Here is a 17,787-nt window from a genome sequence, read left to right as displayed (position 1 = left end):
GGCGCCTCCTTTATTAATCCAGATTTTAAAATACATTAAATACCACGGGAGGCGTGGCCTAGCGGTGGAGCACTAGACTGCTAACCAGAAAGTCTAATCCAGGTTTAAGTCAGTAGAACGTCCGTGAGTCCACCCAGCTCTTATGGGTACCTAAGTTGTGTTAGGGAAAGTAAAGGCGGATGAGCATAGTGCTGACCAAGTATCCCTTTATACGCCGAGGTAACAGAAAGATGTGAACTACCTCACTTTCCCATAGACAGGTTTGAAATCAAAAGACAAGTTGTTGACAATATAGCTACAACATCGCACTACAACCATGAGTCTGAGTTTGACTGGTACCTAGACCATCAGGTGCGTAACCAGGGTTGTCAACCTATCGTGAATTATTTTGATTTACTGTACTATACTATAATTAAGCAAGCGTATCAATGTGTCAACCCCATAACAGCCCAACCTGCCTACCCAACTGTACATTATTCTATCCAACCCTGTCAATGTCAAATTAAATCTTTGACCCACCTGACATCAACCAGTGAATTTAACCTTTAACCTACACAATCACGTGATCAATTACTACACAAGAACCTTGAATGTTTGTAATTTGTGGCTGCTCTAAAACCTCCCTTCAAGCAGGCCTTAAGGGTAATTAAACATCCCAGCAATATTGTAATTAAATAGATCTAAGTGGGATAACTCCTCCGTCCGTTTACTCTGTCACGAGTTATGATTTGAAACATGTGAACTCTACCTCACTTTCCCATAGACAGGTTTGAAATCAAAAGACAAGTAGTTGACAATATAGTTACAACATCGCACTACAACCATGAGTCTGAGTTTGACTGGTACCTAGACCATCAGATGCGTAACCAGGGTTGTCAACCTATCGTGAATTATTTTGATTTACTGTACTATACTATAATTGGGCAAGCGTATCAATGTGTCAACCCTATAACAGCCCAACCTGACATCAACCAGTGAATTTAACCTTTAACCTACACAAGAACCTTAAATGCTTGTAATTTGTGGCTACTCTAAAACCTCCCTTCAAGCAGGCCTTAAGGGTAATTAAACATCCCACTAATATAGTAATTAAATAGATCTAAGTGGGATAACTCCTCCGTCCGTTTACTCTGTCACGAGTTATAATTTAGGGATAATCATGTGAAGACAGAGACATTAATGACCCAATCGACGCTGGCCCCATTTATAATTGAGCGCCAACCTTATATATATATATATATATATATATATATATATATATATATATATATATATATATATATGTCCATGTGGTCAATGCGACAATTTCCGGATAAGACAGAGTAAACGTATTTGCCTTTTTACTTTCGCGTATACAAAGTTTAAACAAAGTATTGCAATAGTGTAAAAAACAATGAGTCTGAAAAATTTAGTTTTTTTCTGTATGTAGAAATTTTAATGAAATGACCAGAACATGTTATTTTTAAAAAGTGAAGTTTAGAAAAAAATTCATGCATGTAAAATAGAAACTTTAGAACAGTGCCAGATCAGATGTTCAACGTCTAAGTTTGGCTGCCTTAGCCAGTAATGGAAAGATGGTATCAATGTTGCGACCTGCAGATAAAATATACAAAACATAAATCCTATATTAAACTGCACGTTGATTACAAATTAAAAGTTACAGCAGGTAATTATTTTAGAAATAGTTTGAACTCACGCTAAAAATAATTTTAAAAAGGTAAAATAGACATAATTAAAAAATCTGTTTGTTGTAGCATAAAAACTCACGCGCATTCCTAGCCTGGGCGCCACAACCCAACTCGCCAAGCTCTGTTGCAGCCGCCACATTAAACAGGCGGCTAACGAAACCGCCGGCCCGACTACCGCATTTTTCTGTGGCTTTGTTTATCAGACAACCGGAAAACTGATCCATCAATCTAAACACCGGGGGGGGGGGGGGGGGGGGGGGGGAGAAATTATTTTAAAAAAATAGTAATACACATAAAATATTTAATTTTTAAAAATCTACCTACTTACGTAAAAGAGGGAACAATACCTACTTAAATGTCATCCATAAATGACGTCACGCTTTTTTTGACGATTTTTACCTCCCCCCTCCCGTCATCAGAGAAAGCTAGACCCCCCTCCCCCCCCCCCTAAAATGACGTCACACCTCAACCTACAACCCCCCTCAAAATTGCAGTTCAACTTTTTATGACATCGATATTTTTCTAAAACCTTGTCTGAACTCTGTCAAAATTGAGTATTTTAATCAATACCTATTACAATTTATTAAAACAGTTTTCTAAAACGCGAAATAACGTCTAAAAAATTTGTTTTCTAACATTGCTTTTTTATGATGCAAAAGTGTGACGTCCCTCCCCCTCATCACACACCGTCTCAAAATTACGGAACCCCCCCACCCTTCTCATTTATGGACGACCTCTTAAAGTGAAACACACAAAAATGGCTTAATAACCAAATAGCCAGAAGAAACATGTTTGGGAGAAAGAAAAAATATTATTTCTGAACATACAGAAGGTATTTTTTTTAATCCATCAATAGAAAGAAATAACAATTTTTCATTATATCTAAATAATGAGTAAAAAATTGAAAGCCCCTTGAGTATTTGAAACTTTTTGAGAACCAACAAACTTACGGACAAAAATCGAGATTTTCATTGTCAAAGATGAAGCGGCAGCCTTCAAAACCCTGCATTAACTCAACTATTTTTAGCTCACTACTGGCACATTCCAAGTTGATCAGGAAGGAAACGTCTGAAGTAAAGAACATCACATTGGGTTTTAGACAGAAGCGGATTGACGATGTTAAATAGAACACCCCCCTCCTCCCCATCAATCCGAAAAGGGGGGGGGGATAATTATAACGTAGCACTGATAAATTAACATTATTTTTTTACATACTGCATATTTATTGGTGGTTCTGGTGTGTAATGGAGGCCTAGCCTACCACTCTTATTTTGATATTTTTTCAGCCACTGAAGAAACGGAAGGCATATTCTCCTTATGATTGAAGCACAGCCGACCGGCAATAAATCGTTTGCTTAAGATTTCAAATAGAAATAATGTGTTTATTTTAATAGCGGTGAATCCATAACTTAAAGTCTATTGTATAAGATCATAACGATCGTCTTAATGACAATTTACGTTTGTTCAGTGTTTTTGTAAATGCCTATATTAAGTTCATTTTTAATGAATTTTAGAGCACGTTTATTATATTGATAGTTCAAAACATCACAACACCCATTGTTTAGCTAAAAAATATTTAATTAGTTTCACTTAATGAACGCGTGACTCTAAATTTTTTAAAGTTGAGATTTACAATAATTCATTTATTAGAAAAACTATTCTTGAATTTACTAGCGTGAACCTACCATCTCTGCTTTCATCAGTGCACAGAAAATCAGCTACACCGACCTGACTCTCGTAGTCGTTGAGTACCCATTTATTGTCGCACCCGTCTCTGGCGTCCCTGAAACAGCTACTGAACGTCTGGCTTTTCCTGGAAGTATGAAGGTTCTTTTGGTGTAATCAATCAACTATACATATACTATACTATGCTCTCTATTCCGGGAGGTTATTTTTTGCCTCACAGAAACATATGATATCCTGTGCATTCAAAACTACCTTGAATAGAAATCTAACGCTTGAATTTACTAAACTACTTTAAATTTTTTTTGGAATTTTGCGTAGTCTATGATGTGAAGCATACATAAGAACAGAGTTTCTTTCAGCTATCTTTTAATGGTGGACGCAGTCTCCTCCCCCCCCCCCCCCTCCCTCCACGAACGAAATAAACTGTATATACAAATTATAGAAATTATATTATACTTTTGTCAGTGTCAGCAGCCCTCCCCCTCCCCCCTGGGAAATTTAGTTCGCCAACTTCCCGACATTTCAAGTGTACCCCTCCCTCCCCCCCCCTCCTTCGGAGGAAATAAGTCTAGAGAAAAAAAACAGTGCATTAGAATATTCTATAATTGCATTCATTACTGATTTTAAAGTATGTTGTCTAAGCTGTTTAAACTCAAAGATGCGATAATGCAAGTGCGAAGGATTGCGGTATTAGCTTGCATTTCCCAATTGGCTGTACTAAGTCAAATATAGTTCTCAAAAGCACTTGCTCAAACAGTAAAAATACTAACAGCTTACTAATCAATCGTTGACTATTTGCCAAGCCATTTATAAGGACTATGGAACCGCGTGGTAGAGTGGCAGAGTTCGGGACTGTTGCTAGAGTTGTAGCATGTCTCTGAGTTCACCCAGCTCTGATGGGTACCTGACTTATATTAGGGAAGGTAAAGGCGTCTGGGCATGGTGTTGACCACACTATCCATTTATATCCTGAGGTGACAAGACAAGAACAATTTGTTTTACTTGTCCCAGTGGGTCTTCAGGTTAAAAAGAAAACTTAACATTACTTTAATTATAGAGGACTGACTGACAACTTGTTGTTTAAATTATCAATTAACATATTGTCCATTTAACCACCATTCTCATTTATTAACAAAATATTGACTACTGCTGAAAAAAAATTTGACCAAATATTGTCATATGCTAGCCGAACATAGGGACCAAATACTTCACGCTGCAGGTTTAATATTGACCACATGTTGACCAAACTTTGACCATTTGTTGACCAAACTTTGACCACTTACTGACAGAACTGATCATAGAGTGCAGCATTGCCGAAATCTTTGAAGTCTTCTGGGCCTAAATTGTTCAGCGGGCTAATGCAGGTAAAAATCTTGCGACAGCCGCCTCTCCTTTTGATGGTGTTACATTCTGAAATGTGTTTCATGAATAACCAACACGTCAACACAAACATCTGTCACCTGTAAACTAGGGTTAAAAAATTGACGCACAATTTTTTTCTTAATAATAATCATTAAGCTGACTAGCCTATCTCTTACAGTCAAATCAAATGAATAAAATATTAGCCTTCCTATTCTGCTAGTCTATCGAAGAATTAATAATAAATACACTAGCAACAAAGCCCGTCGAAAGGCAGGCAAAAAGAAAAGAAAAATAACACGCTTTATATGAGAAAAATAATATTAACTAAGATTGTTATTGCAAAATTTAAAAAAAAAAACGGTTTTCAGTTGCTTTTATAAGAAGTAGGTCTATTTGGTCAAGTTTTTAAATTATGACGTCGCAATTTTAACGTGCTTGAGAAATAGACACGTATACCTGACCATGGCTAAAAACAGGCTCTGGTTAAAAATACCAACCATAGTTAAAGTATGTCAGTGTGTCATTGCAAAGTAGTATGTTCGTTGGGAACTAAACCTAATTGAGGAGTAAAAATGTTTCCCCTGTCCCGTTCAATTTTTCTGCAATGATTAGATTGGAGTTTAAAATTTCTATCAGTCCATTACCGTAACAAAGTACTTGTTTAGTAAAAAGATTTTTCAATAACATTTTAGAACGTATTTTTAAACTTAAAAACTGTAACGGTATTTCTGAAGGTACTTTTTCAATTAAAAATTCAACAGAATAATGCTAATTATCTTAATCATTTGCATTATCAATAGTCTGCATTAAGATATGTTTCTTCTGCATCTTAAATTTGGCTATATCCAATACTCATAATTCTATCAACTTACATAATATTGCGCGACTCAAATAACGTTCAATATTTGCAGTGGTTAATTAAAGATAAAGATTCTCTGCATATCATATTTAACTATTTTAACTAATCATTCACTAGTAAAATGAAAGTTAATTACAAAATAGGAAGTTTTTAAATGCCTTTTTAATGGTCATTTATTTAATAAGTTATAGTCTAAGTTATAAATAATCTCAATCTGCTTACCCACGACAATGTAACACAGCGACAAAATCAACACGAATTTGAACATTCTGAAAAGCTGAAACTGTGAAATCTGACCAACTATCTCAACGTGAGCAACCAAGTGCAGTCTTGGTCTTCCAATATATAGAACTACAGTAGGAATAGCATGTTGTATTGTGACCTTTTATAGCGTTTATTAGTGACCTAGCACTAGCATTTGTTGCTTAGTAGAGTTGAAAATAGCAACGGACAAGGGCGGAATATTTTACTAGGCAATGGCCTTTATTTATCGTTCGGAAAGGTTAAGGTTGAGTCATTATGTTAGGGAACAGGGAAATGGGGGGGGGGGGGGCTTTGAAAATTTCGCAAATGTAGGCTGCACGTATAGGCTACGTGCTTTAATTCGTGATAGTTGTTGCAAAATGTTTTTATTACAAGCTTTTATTTAACTCACTGTCTCTGTCTGTCGTCATTCAAGATCGAAACAGCCGAGCAAAATTACGGGCACTTCTAACTGACAGATCCGGTTCAAAGTTAGCAAGTGGATCAAGACATGAAGACAATGCAATTTGACATTAAATTAATTCACTTAATTGTATGCCTAAATAATTTTTTATGAATTAATTAATTTTTTGTCCAAATTAGTAGGCGGTCTCATCAAACTATTCCGCATTATACACTACAATTTAAATAACTATAAAGAAAAGCGTGGATATCTGTCTACATATTAGTAAAGGTTTCCATTCGGGCATTTGTCGCATTTGGGCAAGTGTCCATTCGGGAAATCGGCCCTCGCGCAAACGGCATTGGGGAAAGTGTCGGGAATTTGTCGTAGACCCATTTCTATGACAGGGGGGTTGAGGATGGCACTATGTGATGTTGTGACGAGGTTAGACGATAGGAGAAGTCAGGAAATTCTTAGCTCAAATAGTGGGATGCGTTTATTAAATGACTCACACGCCGGTGCGGATGAAAATAGCGTCACAGAAAATTATAAGTCTTGCGATGTCAAACGTTATAAGTTTGACGCTGCCTCTAACTCCTAAACCTAGCACAACCCCACCCTCATTAACCCTGACACAACACCGCCCCCACAGTTAGCATTCAGCCCGCCCACGTTAAGCCTGACACAGCCTACGACATTAAGCATAACACCCCACCCACAGTAATCCTGACATTGCCCCCCCCCCTCCTGCGCTGTAAGTTTTACACTAATAAAGCTAAATTTTTGAAAAAATCTTTTTTCCCCGTTTGTCATTATATAATTATAAATAATTTGATATTATATTAAAGTGTTTTTACGATTAGCTCTAATTGGGACACACCAAATGGTTCGACGTTACATAATGTTGGGTATGTCGCAATCAACAAAATTAGGTACAATCTTTGGGGTCGGCGTGGTCGAGTCGGTAAAGCTCATGGTTGCTAAACCGAAAAGTCTCGAGTTCGAACCCTCGGGCAGATGAGGCTCGTTAGCTGGGGACAGCCACTCTTCTAGGAGAGACAACTCCAAAATTAAACAACTGCTGCCTTGTAGTTTGTTCTTGGTTGGACAAAGGCAAATCCAAAAAGAAAAGCAGGCTGAAATCGGAGTCAATGGCCTCAATGGCGCATAACCAGTTGACACGTAACGCTTAATTGTGTTGGAGGCGTGGTCGAGTCGGCAAAAAAAAAGCTCATGGTTGATAAATTCGAACAGTCTCGAGTTCAACCCCACTGGCAGATAAATCTCGATCCCCTTCAACACTAATAATTAAGAACGAAGAAGAAGAAGAAGAAGGTACAATCTTAATGGAAACAGGGCGAATAGGATACAACGTAACAAAGCAGATTAGTAGCTATGTAACACTACAGATTGGTAACTATGTAACATAGTATATAGTTTATTATGTAACAGTGTAGATAGGTAGTTATTCACAGAGAAGGAGAATAACAATGATGTAAAACACGAAAACTCCTTGATTTACTAGGTACAATCAACAAAACGTCATGTTAAGGCCCATAACTACAGCTCAGTGGTGTAGCGAGAGGAGGGGGGGGGGGTGGACCGCACCGGGTGACACCATTTAGGGTGGTGACACCAAGGCAAAAAATAGTAATATATATATTTATTAAATGAATAATTAGAGTGAATTAAATAGTGGCATCAACTCAAAGTGCCTGAGAATAACGGTTTGGTTGAGAATCGTAATAACCTATATGTTAACACATGTATTGGGGGGGTAAAAAATTTAAATATATCCAGCAGAATAAAAAAGTTTGAATACATATATATATATATATATATATATATATATATATATATATATATATATATATATATATGCGTATACACATACTTACAAGCGTATATATATAAATAAATAAATAAATAAATATATATATATATATATATATATATATATATATATATATATATATATATATATATATATATATATATATAAGCTATCTACAAGAAAACAATCTGGAACTTTTAAAATGTTAGTCTCAATGTTTTAAATTCGCTTCTACACAACAGAGGAAATAGCAAGTATGCACAGCTTGTTTCTCGATGATACAGGTCACATAACAAAATAAATTTATACATTATATACATTATATTCAACATCATGTGATGTTACTAGCCATCGGTACCCTTTACGCGTAAATTATAGGCCTATATATCTTAAAACGTACTTGATTGAGAAAAATATTTTATAAAATATTTTTTTTCCAAAACGCAATGTGCTTTACTACATATTGAACTATATTAATCACAAAGCAAAGAAAAACTTAAATAGCTAAAAGTCCAACACATTAAAAAAACATAGGCTATCAATACCTAATAGAAAAATTAAAACCAAATTATATACATTATTAGTCAACACAACACCATATTAAATGCATACACTGATTAAGAGACTTGTATTATTTCGTTAAAACCCTGCTGGTCAATAATATTTTTTGTTGTTATTTGTGTTAAGTGCGCACATGGACTTTTATATATTACTAGTCGTCCCGGCCAGGCCCTGCACTGGCCTCTGTTAAAAAAAACTATTAGTAAAGGACCATGACTCGTGTGTTTTTTAAGCAGCATATACCTTGCATTGCCCGGGTTTAGGAAATATATTGCTTTCTAATTAACCCTAACCACAACCAACAAAAAACCAAACATAAATACACACAAAAACACAAACATATCATAAAAGCAAACCTAAACACAGAACCGCAAACATAAATACAAACGAAACCGCAACGCATCGCAAACACAAAAATAATCACAAACAAAAATTCCAACAGAAACGGAAACAAACTCAAACGCAACGTAAACATAAATGCAAAAACAAACGCCAACACAAATGCAAACATAAACACAAACGCCAATACAAACACAACGATAAACACAACCACAATCCAAAACGCAACCGAGAACATAGAACATAAACTTAAATGTAAACATGAAACACTTTATTTCACTTTCTTACTAGCCCACATAAATATGTATTATAATTACATTGACAAATGTATTATTTCATGCGGTTGAAATTCAAATACTATTGCACCTGCTAAGTTACATGTCGTTGCGAGTTTTAAAATTGTGTGATGCTTAAATACAAAATAAGACAGCAAAATTGAGTAAATTGTGAGTTAAGAAAACCTGAAAAAAATGCTTGGAAAAAAAGTGTCATTTGGCATAGCTAAATTTCCTGTTTTGAAATGTGTAGTTGATATTTCAGCTTTCGCTTATTCCTCTTATGAAATGTGTAGTTGATTTTTCACCTTTCGCTTATTCCTGTTATGAACTGTGTAGTTGATATTTTAGCTTTCGCTTATTTATTTTATTAAATGTGCAGTTGATATTTCAGCTTTCGCTTATCCTGTTATGAAATGGATGGTAAAGAGTTCACAACTTCTACCCCGAAAAATCTAATTTTCAGATCAGGGCTCGAGTCTATAAGACGTTTTTACGTCCATCAAGCTCTTGTGGATACCTTACTCTGTTAAGTAAACAAAAGAATCTGGGTATAAAACAGTATGCACAATTGCCCTGTATGCTGAGGTAATTGAAATAGGCTCTCTACTTTTTCTGCTCCGTGTGTCTTTAACACGAAAGAGGAACGTTGATGATGATATTCTGTTATAAAATTGCGTTTTCTCTTTCAGATATTCTTGCGGCAGTGGCGTAGCTATGTTGGGTGTCACCCGGTGCGGCACCTTATGGTGTCAGCCCCCCCCCCTTAACAGTGAGATAACTCCTCCGTCCATTTACTCAGTCACGAGTTATACTTTAGAGATAAACATATGTGAAGACAGAAACGTTAATGACCCAATCGACGCTGGCCCCATTTATAATTGTGCGCCAAACTTATATATATATATATATATATATATATATATATATATATATAAACTTATATATATATATATATATATATATATATATATATATATATATATATATATATATATATATGTGTGTGTGTGTGTGTGTGCGTGTGTATGTGTATAGATGCGGTCAATGCGACGGTTTCCGGATAAGACTGAGTAAATGTATTTGCCTTTTTACTTTTAAAGAAAGTATTGCAATTGTGTAAAGAAACAATAAGTCTGAATAATTTAGTTATTCTGTATGTAGAAATTTTAATGAATTGACCGGTAGGCCTACATTTTTTTGAAAGTAAAATTATAAAACATATGCATGCGTGTAAAATAAACACTTTAGAACGGTGCCGGATCAGATGTTCAACGTCTAAGTTTGGCTGCCTTAGCCAGTAGTGGAACGATGGTATCAATATTGCTACCTGCAGAAAATATACAAAACATAAATACTATATTAACGTTGAGTACAAATTAAAACTTACTGTATTTTAGAAAGAGTTTGAACTCACACTAAAAAGAATTTTAAAAAGGTAAAATAGACAAAATTTTTAAAAAGTGTTTGGTGTAGCATAAAAACTCACGCGCATTCCTCGCCTGGGCGCCACAACCCAACTCGCCAAGCTCTGCTGCAGCCGCCACATTAAACAGGCGGCTAACGAAACCGCCGGCCCGACTACCGCATTTTTCTGTGGCTATGTTGACCAGACAACCGGAAAACTGATGCATCAAACTAAACACGGGGGGGGGGGGGGGGAAGAAATAATCATAACAAAAAATAGTAATACACATATAACATTTAATTTTTAAAAATCTACCTATTATTGTAAATTAAAGAGGAAACACAATACCTACTTAATAAAGTGAATCAAACAAAAAAGGATTAATAACAACATAATCAGAAGAAACATGTTTGAGAGAAAGAAAAATTATTATTTCTGAACACACAGAATGTATCTTTTTTTAAAATCATCTATCAATAGAAAGAAATAATAATTTTTCATTATATCTAAGTCATGAGTAAGAAATTGAAAGCTCCTTGAGTATTTGAAACTTTTTGAGAACCAACAAACTTACGGGCAAAAATCGAGATTCATGTCATTGTCAAATATCAAGCGGCAGCCTTCAAAACTCTGCACTAACTCAACTATTTTTAGCTCACTACTGGCACATTCCAAGTTGATCAGGAAGGAAACGTCTGAGGTAAAAAACATCACATTGGGTTTTAGCCAGAAGCGGATTCACGATGTTAAAGAGTACACCCCCTCCTCCCCATCAATCCAAAATAGGGGGGGATTAATCATAACGTAGCACTGTTAAATTAACATTATTGTTTTTACATACTACATATTTATTGTTTGTTCTGGTGTGTAATGGAGGCCTAGCCTACCACTCTTCCATCAAATAGAGCTTATTTTGATATTTTTTCAGCCACTAAAGAAACGGAAGGCTTATTCTCCTTATGAATATTTAATTAGTTTCACTTAATGAACGCGTGACTCTTAATTTTTAATGTTGAGATTTACAATAATTCATTTATTAGGAAAACTATTCCCGAATTTACTAGCGTGAATCTACCATCTCTGCTTTCATCAGTGCAGAGAAAATCAGCCACACCGACCAGGCTCTCGTAGTCGTTGAGTACCCCTTGATGGTCGCACTCTACTCTGGCGTCCCTGAAGCAGCTACTGAACGTCTGGCTTTTCCTGGAAGTAGGAAGGTTCTTTTGATGTATTCAATGAATTATACATTTACCAATCTCTCTATTCCGGGAGGTACGTTTTGCCTCACAGAAACATATGATATCCATTGCATTAAAAATTACCTTGAATAGAAATCTAACGCTTCAATTTACTTTTAACGACTTTAATCGTTTTTTGGAAGTTTTGCGTAGGCCATGATGTAAAGCATACATAAGAACAGAGTTTCTTTCAGCCATCTTTTAGTGGGGGAAGCAGTCTCCTCCCCCCCCCCCCTCCCCACTACGAACGAAAAAAAATGTATATACAAATTATAGAAATTATATTATAATAGGAGGAAATAAATCTAGAGAAAAAAACAGTGCATTAGAATATTAAACTAGGTATACAAACTATAGTTGCACTTTTTACTGATTTTTTAAAGTATGTTGTATAAGCTGTTTAAACTTAAAGATGCAAATATGCAAGTACGAAGGATCGCGGTATTAGCTAGCATTTCCCAATTGGCTGTACTAAGTCAAATATAATGCTCAAAACACTTGCTAAAATATAGTAAAAATACTAACAGCTTATTGATCAATCGTTGACTATTTGCTAAGCCATTTATAAGGACTATGGAACCGCGTATTAGAATGGCAGATTTCGGGACTGTTGCTAGAGTCGTAGTACTTCTCTGAGTTCGCCCAGCTCTGATGGGTACCTGGCTTATATTAGGGAAGGTAAAGGCGTCTGGGTATGGTGTTGACCACACTATCACTTTATATTCTGAGGTGACAAGACAAGAACAATTTGTTTTACCTGTCCCAGTGGGTCTTCAGGTTAAAAAGAAAACTTAACATTACTTTACTTATAGAGGACTGACTGACAACTTGTTGTTTAAATAATCAATTAACATATTGTCCATTTAACCACCATTCTCTTTAATTAACAAAATATTGACCACTGCTGAAAACATTTGACCATATATTGTCCAATGCTAACCGAACATAGTAACCAAATACTTCACGCTGCATGTTTAATATTGACCACATGTTGACCAAACTTTGACCATTTGTTGACCAACCTTTGACCACTTACTGACAGAACTGATCATAGAATGCAGCATTGCTGAAATCTTTAATGTCTTCTGGGCCTAAATTGTTCAGCGGGCTGATGCAAGTAAAAATCTTGTTACAGCCGCCTCTTCTTTTGATGGTGTTACATTCTGAAATGTGTTTCATGAATAACCAACACGTCAACACAAACATCTGTCACCTGTAAACTAGGGTTAATCTAATGTAAAAAGATTTGACGCACAGTTTTTTTCTTAATACTAATCATTAAATTGACTAGCCTATCTGTGACAGTCAAGTCAAATGAATAAAATATTAGCCTACCTATTCAGCTAGTCTATTGAAGAATTATAAATAAATACACTAGCAACAAAGCCTGTCGAAAGACAGACAAAAATAAATAAAAAATAACACGCTTTATATCAAAAACAAATAACTAAGATTGTTATTGCAAAATTTAAAAAAAAACGGTTTTCAGTTCCTTTTTTAAGAAGTAGGTCTATTTGCTCAAATTTTTAAATTAATGACGTCGCAATTTTGACGTGCTTGAGAAATAAACACGTATACCTGACCATGGCTAAAAACAGGCTCTGGTTAAAAATACCAACCATAGCTAAAGTATGTCAGTGTGTCATTGCAAAGTAGTATGTTCGTTGGGAACTAAACCTAATTGAGGAGTAAAAATGTTTTCCCTGTCCCGTTCAATTTTTCTGCAATGATTAGATTGGAGTTTAAAATTTCTATCAGTCCATTACCGTAACAAAGTACGTGTTTAGTAAAAAGATTTTTCAATAACATTTTAGAACGTATTTTTTAACTTACAAACTGTAACGGTATTTCTGAAGGTACTTGTTCAATTAAAAATTCAACAGATTAATGCTACTTATCTTAATCATATGTTTCTTCTGCATCTTAAATTTGGCTATATACAATGCTCATAATTCTATCAACTTACATAATATTGCGCGACTCAAATAACGTCGTTCAATATTTTCAGTGGTTAATTAAAGATAAAGATTCTCTGCATCTCATATTTAACTATTTTAACTAATCATCCACTAGTAAAATGAAATTTAATTACAAAATAGGAAGTTTTTAAATGTCTTTTTATTGGTCATTTATTTAATAAGTTATAGTCTAATTTATAAATAATTTCAATCTGCTTACCCACGACAATGTAACACAGCGACAAAATCAACACGAACTTGAACATTCGGGAAAGCTGAAACTTTGAAACCTGACCAACTTGTACTACGTGAGCAGCCAAGTGCAGTCTTGGTCCCCCCACTTAAATAGAACTACAGTAGGAGTAGCATGTTGTAATGTCAGCCTTTAGAGCGTTTATCATTGACCTAGCATTTGATGCTTGGTAGAGTTGAAAATAGCAACGGACAAGGGCGGAATATTTTTACTAGTTAATGGCCTACATTTTTCGTTCGGAAAGGTTAAGTTGAGTCATTTTGTTAGGGAACAGGGAAAGGGGGGGGGGGGTTTAGAGCATTTCACAACTATAGGCTACACGTACACGTGATTTAATTGGTTCCATTTGTTGCGAAATGTTTTTATGACAAACTTTTATTTAACTCACTGTATCTGTCTTTCGTCAGTCTAGATCAAAACAGCCGAGCGAAATTACGGGCACTTCTAACTGACAGATCCGGTTCAGAGTTGGCAAGTGGGTCAAGACATAAAGACAATGCAATCGGACATTAAATTATTTGACTTAATTTTATGCCTAAATAATTTTTTATGAATTAATTAATTTTTTGTTCAAATTAGTAGGCTGTCTCATCAAACTATTCCGCATTATACACTACAATTTAAATGACTATAAAGAAAAGCGTGGATCTCCTCCTAAATATTAGTAAAAGTTTCCATTCGGGCATTTGTCGCATTCGGGCAAGTGAGCATTAGGGAAATCGGCCCTCGGGCAAACGGCATTCGGGAAAGTGTCGGGAATTTGTCGTAGACCCATTTCTATGACAGTGGGTAGATGAGGGCACTCTGTGATGTTGTGACGAGGTTAGACGATAGGAGAAGTTAGGAAATTCTTAGCTCAAATAGTGGGATGTCGTTTATTAAATGACTCTCACACGCCGGTAAGGGTGAAAATACCGTCACATTAAATCAGAAAATTATAGAAATAAGTCTGGCGATGTCGAACGTTATAAGTTTGACGCTGCCTCTAACTCCTAAACCTAGCACAACCCCACCCTCATTAACCCTGACACAACACCGCCCCCACAGTTAGCATTCAGCCCACCCACGTTAAGCCTGACATTGCCCCTCGCCCCACCTTTAAGTTTTACAATAATAACGCTAAATTACTGCAAACATCCCCCCATCTCTCATTATATAATTATAAATAATATGATATGATATTTAAGTAAGTCTTCTCTTGTACAATCTATATATATAATTCTCTTCTGGGAGACGCTAGAAAACAAGCTGTAAACGCGCTCCCTACCATCCCCACCCCTACATGGTCTTAGTGAGCTGTGGTTCACGCTATGTTTACCTTCGTGGAGTCGGGTTTAGTGACGGCTATTAGGGGCAGATAATTTAGTTTGAAACGATTTTAAAAGTTGGGGGGGGGGGGGAGGGGGGGGGAAGGGGGGGGGGGGTATGGTCCTTACGAGCTACTTTTAGTGTTTTAAAGAAATATTTTCAGTGTCAGCGTTGGTACTGTCGAATTCACAAATTATGAATTACTGAAAAGTTGAAAAAACAACTGAATAGCGGCGTATGTTATGCCGCGGGCCGGCTCGTTAGCTATAATTGAGACACACCAGATGATAGGACGTTACATAATGTTGGGTATGTCGCGATCAACAACATTAGGACATTAGTAATGGAAACAGGGCCAAAAGGATACAGCGTAGCAAAGCAGATTAGTAGTTATATAACACTGCAGATTAGGAACTATGTAACACTAAATATAGTTTATTATGTAACAATGTAGATAGGTAGATATATTCAGAGAAGTGAGATTGCTATGTTGAAAAACACGAAAATATCTAATTCTACCAGGTACAATCAACCAGTAGCGTAGCGAGGGAGGGGGTGGGGGGGCGGGAGGGGGGTGACAAATGTCCCCGGGCGCCGACCTTAGGGGGGGGGGGCGCCAAATTGAAAGTTTGAGGGGGGGTGCAAATGAAAAGTTCGAGGGGGGAAGGTGCAAATTGAAAGTTTGTCCCCGGGCGCCGGGAAGGGTCGCTACGCCTCTGCAATCAACACCAGCACTGGCTTCTGGATGAAAACAATCAACAAAACGTCATGTTAAGGCCGATAACTACAGCTCAGAGGCGTAGCGAGAAGGAGGTGGGGGGGGGGGGGGTTGATGACAACAGTGAAACCATTTAAGGGGGGTGACACCAAGGCAAAAAAAAGTAAAATATATAAAGAAAAATGATAATTTCACTTAATTAAGTGATTCATTAGAGTGAATTAAATAGTCTTTTAAGAGCAAAGTGGACAAATCCCGACACGGGTGGAGGAGGGGGGGGGGTGACACTATGACGTAAACCTGCTAATGATAAAGAAAACATGCAACATCCAGCATATATATATATATATATATATATATATATATATATATATATATATATATATATATATATATATATATATATATATATATATATATATATATATATATTCTTACGGGGGGGGGGGAGGTGACACCATTAGGTGCCGCACCGGATGACATCCGACCTTGCTACGCCACTGGTACAGCTAGCCATAGTGTTGCTGCAGAGGTTTCTCCATTGCTGGACTATAACTATTAACTACATATAGGAAGAGCTTCAAATGTGGTAATGCGATTAATGTATTTTTTAAGTGTAGCTTATTTTACCTTCAACATTTCTTGTCATAATGACACTATTGTAATGGTTACTTCTCCATTAAAAAAAAAACATTTTTTTTGTCGTTACAGTTGTCATTGGTTGTTACTTGTGTTACTGATTTTTTTCAAAACTATCTGCAAGAAAACAATCTGGAACTTTTGGAATGTACACAACAGAGGAAAAAGCAGATATGCACAGCTTGTTTCTCCACGATACAGGTCACATAACAAAATCAATTTATATATTATATTCAACATCCTGTGATGTTACTAGCCGTCGGTACCCGTTACGTGTGAATTATAGGCCTATATATCTTAAAATATATATATCTTAAAATGTTGTACTTGTTTGAAATTTTTTTTTATAAAATAATTATTGGTCATAACGAAATGTGCTTTACTAAATGTTGACAAAGCAAAGAAAAACTAAATAGCTAAATATCCAACTCATTTAAAATAACATAGGCTATCAATACCGAGTAGAAAAATTAAAACCAAATTATATACATTATTAGTCAATACACTGAGTAAGAGACTTAAATGATTTCGTTAAAAACCCGGCTGTTCAATAATATATTTGTTGTTATTTAAAGTAATTTCTATTTGGCCGAGAAAATTGTATACTTTTCATAGTGTACGTCTTGATTAGCAGATATATAACTCTAAATCAAATTTGAATGAAATAGTTCAGCTTTTCATATTCTAAAATTAGAAGATGACGGCATTAGAGTTTGTGTACTTTCTGTAGTTTAATCGTGTGACATGTGACGTCATTGTTGTTTGCATTCTTGTCACAACCATAAACACTTTACGGTTTGCGTTTCTACATTCGAATATGCATTTTTTTTTTAATTTTCATCATTAAATAAAATTTAGTTTATACATTTAAAACGCCCACCATTTTATTTTTAAGAAAAGTCTGTATCAAGTTCTCCATATATCACTGAAGATATTGATCTCATATCCTCAGAAAATATGTTGCGGACAGAGAGCGAGAGAGAGAGAGAGAGAGAGAGAGAGAGAGAGAGAGAGA

The 17,787-nt window shown here is 35.8% G+C and overlaps 1 protein-coding gene across 3 annotated transcripts; it reads right to left on the bottom strand.

Annotated features, from left to right (window-relative positions):
• Window positions 1–1,425: 1,425 nt before the first annotated feature.
• On the bottom strand, window positions 1,426–14,247 carry LOC131927188 (uncharacterized). 3 transcript variants are annotated; one of them, XM_059282911.1, is made up of 6 exons: window positions 14,075–14,247; window positions 12,933–13,059; window positions 11,734–11,861; window positions 11,233–11,353; window positions 10,740–10,888; window positions 1,426–1,593 (listed from the first exon to the last, which is right to left on the bottom strand). In XM_059282911.1, the coding sequence occupies exons 1-6, from the start codon at window positions 14,118–14,120 to the stop codon at window positions 1,535–1,537; spliced, it is 630 nt and encodes a 209-aa protein (XP_059138894.1). In that variant the 5' UTR covers window positions 14,121–14,247; the 3' UTR covers window positions 1,426–1,534. The 3 variants fall into 3 exon arrangements, with proteins under 3 accessions (XP_059138894.1, XP_059138895.1, XP_059138893.1); XM_059282912.1 differs by lacking the exons at window positions 10,740–10,888; window positions 11,233–11,353; window positions 11,734–11,861; window positions 12,933–13,059; window positions 14,075–14,247 and adding exons at window positions 1,768–1,916; window positions 2,639–2,756; window positions 3,374–3,501; window positions 4,658–4,784; window positions 5,818–5,983 and having other exon boundaries at window positions 1,427–1,593; XM_059282910.1 differs by lacking the exon at window positions 1,426–1,593 and adding an exon at window positions 10,417–10,580.
• Window positions 14,248–17,787: the final 3,540 nt, after the last annotated feature.

Source organism: Physella acuta, unplaced genomic scaffold (genome assembly GCF_028476545.2).
Source record: "Physella acuta isolate Inbredline_101_S28 unplaced genomic scaffold, ASM2847654v3 ptg001380l, whole genome shotgun sequence".
Lineage (NCBI taxonomy): Eukaryota > Metazoa > Mollusca > Gastropoda > Physidae > Physella > Physella acuta.
This window is presented reverse-complemented; position numbering and strand designations above follow the sequence as displayed.

Bases quoted from the DNA above. Each gene is read 5' to 3' on its own strand.
- LOC131927188 (XM_059282911.1), bottom strand. From the start codon at position 14,120: ATGTTCAAGTTCGTGTTGATTTTGTCGCTGTGTTACATTGTCGTGG. The intron at 11,862-12,932 runs GTAAGTGGTCAA...TCCTACTTCCAG, and splicing joins TTCTATGATCAGTTCTGTCA to GAAAAGCCAGACGTTCAGTA. The intron at 11,354-11,733 runs GTAGATTCACGC...TTTTTACCTCAG, and splicing joins CACTGATGAAAGCAGAGATG to ACGTTTCCTTCCTGATCAAC.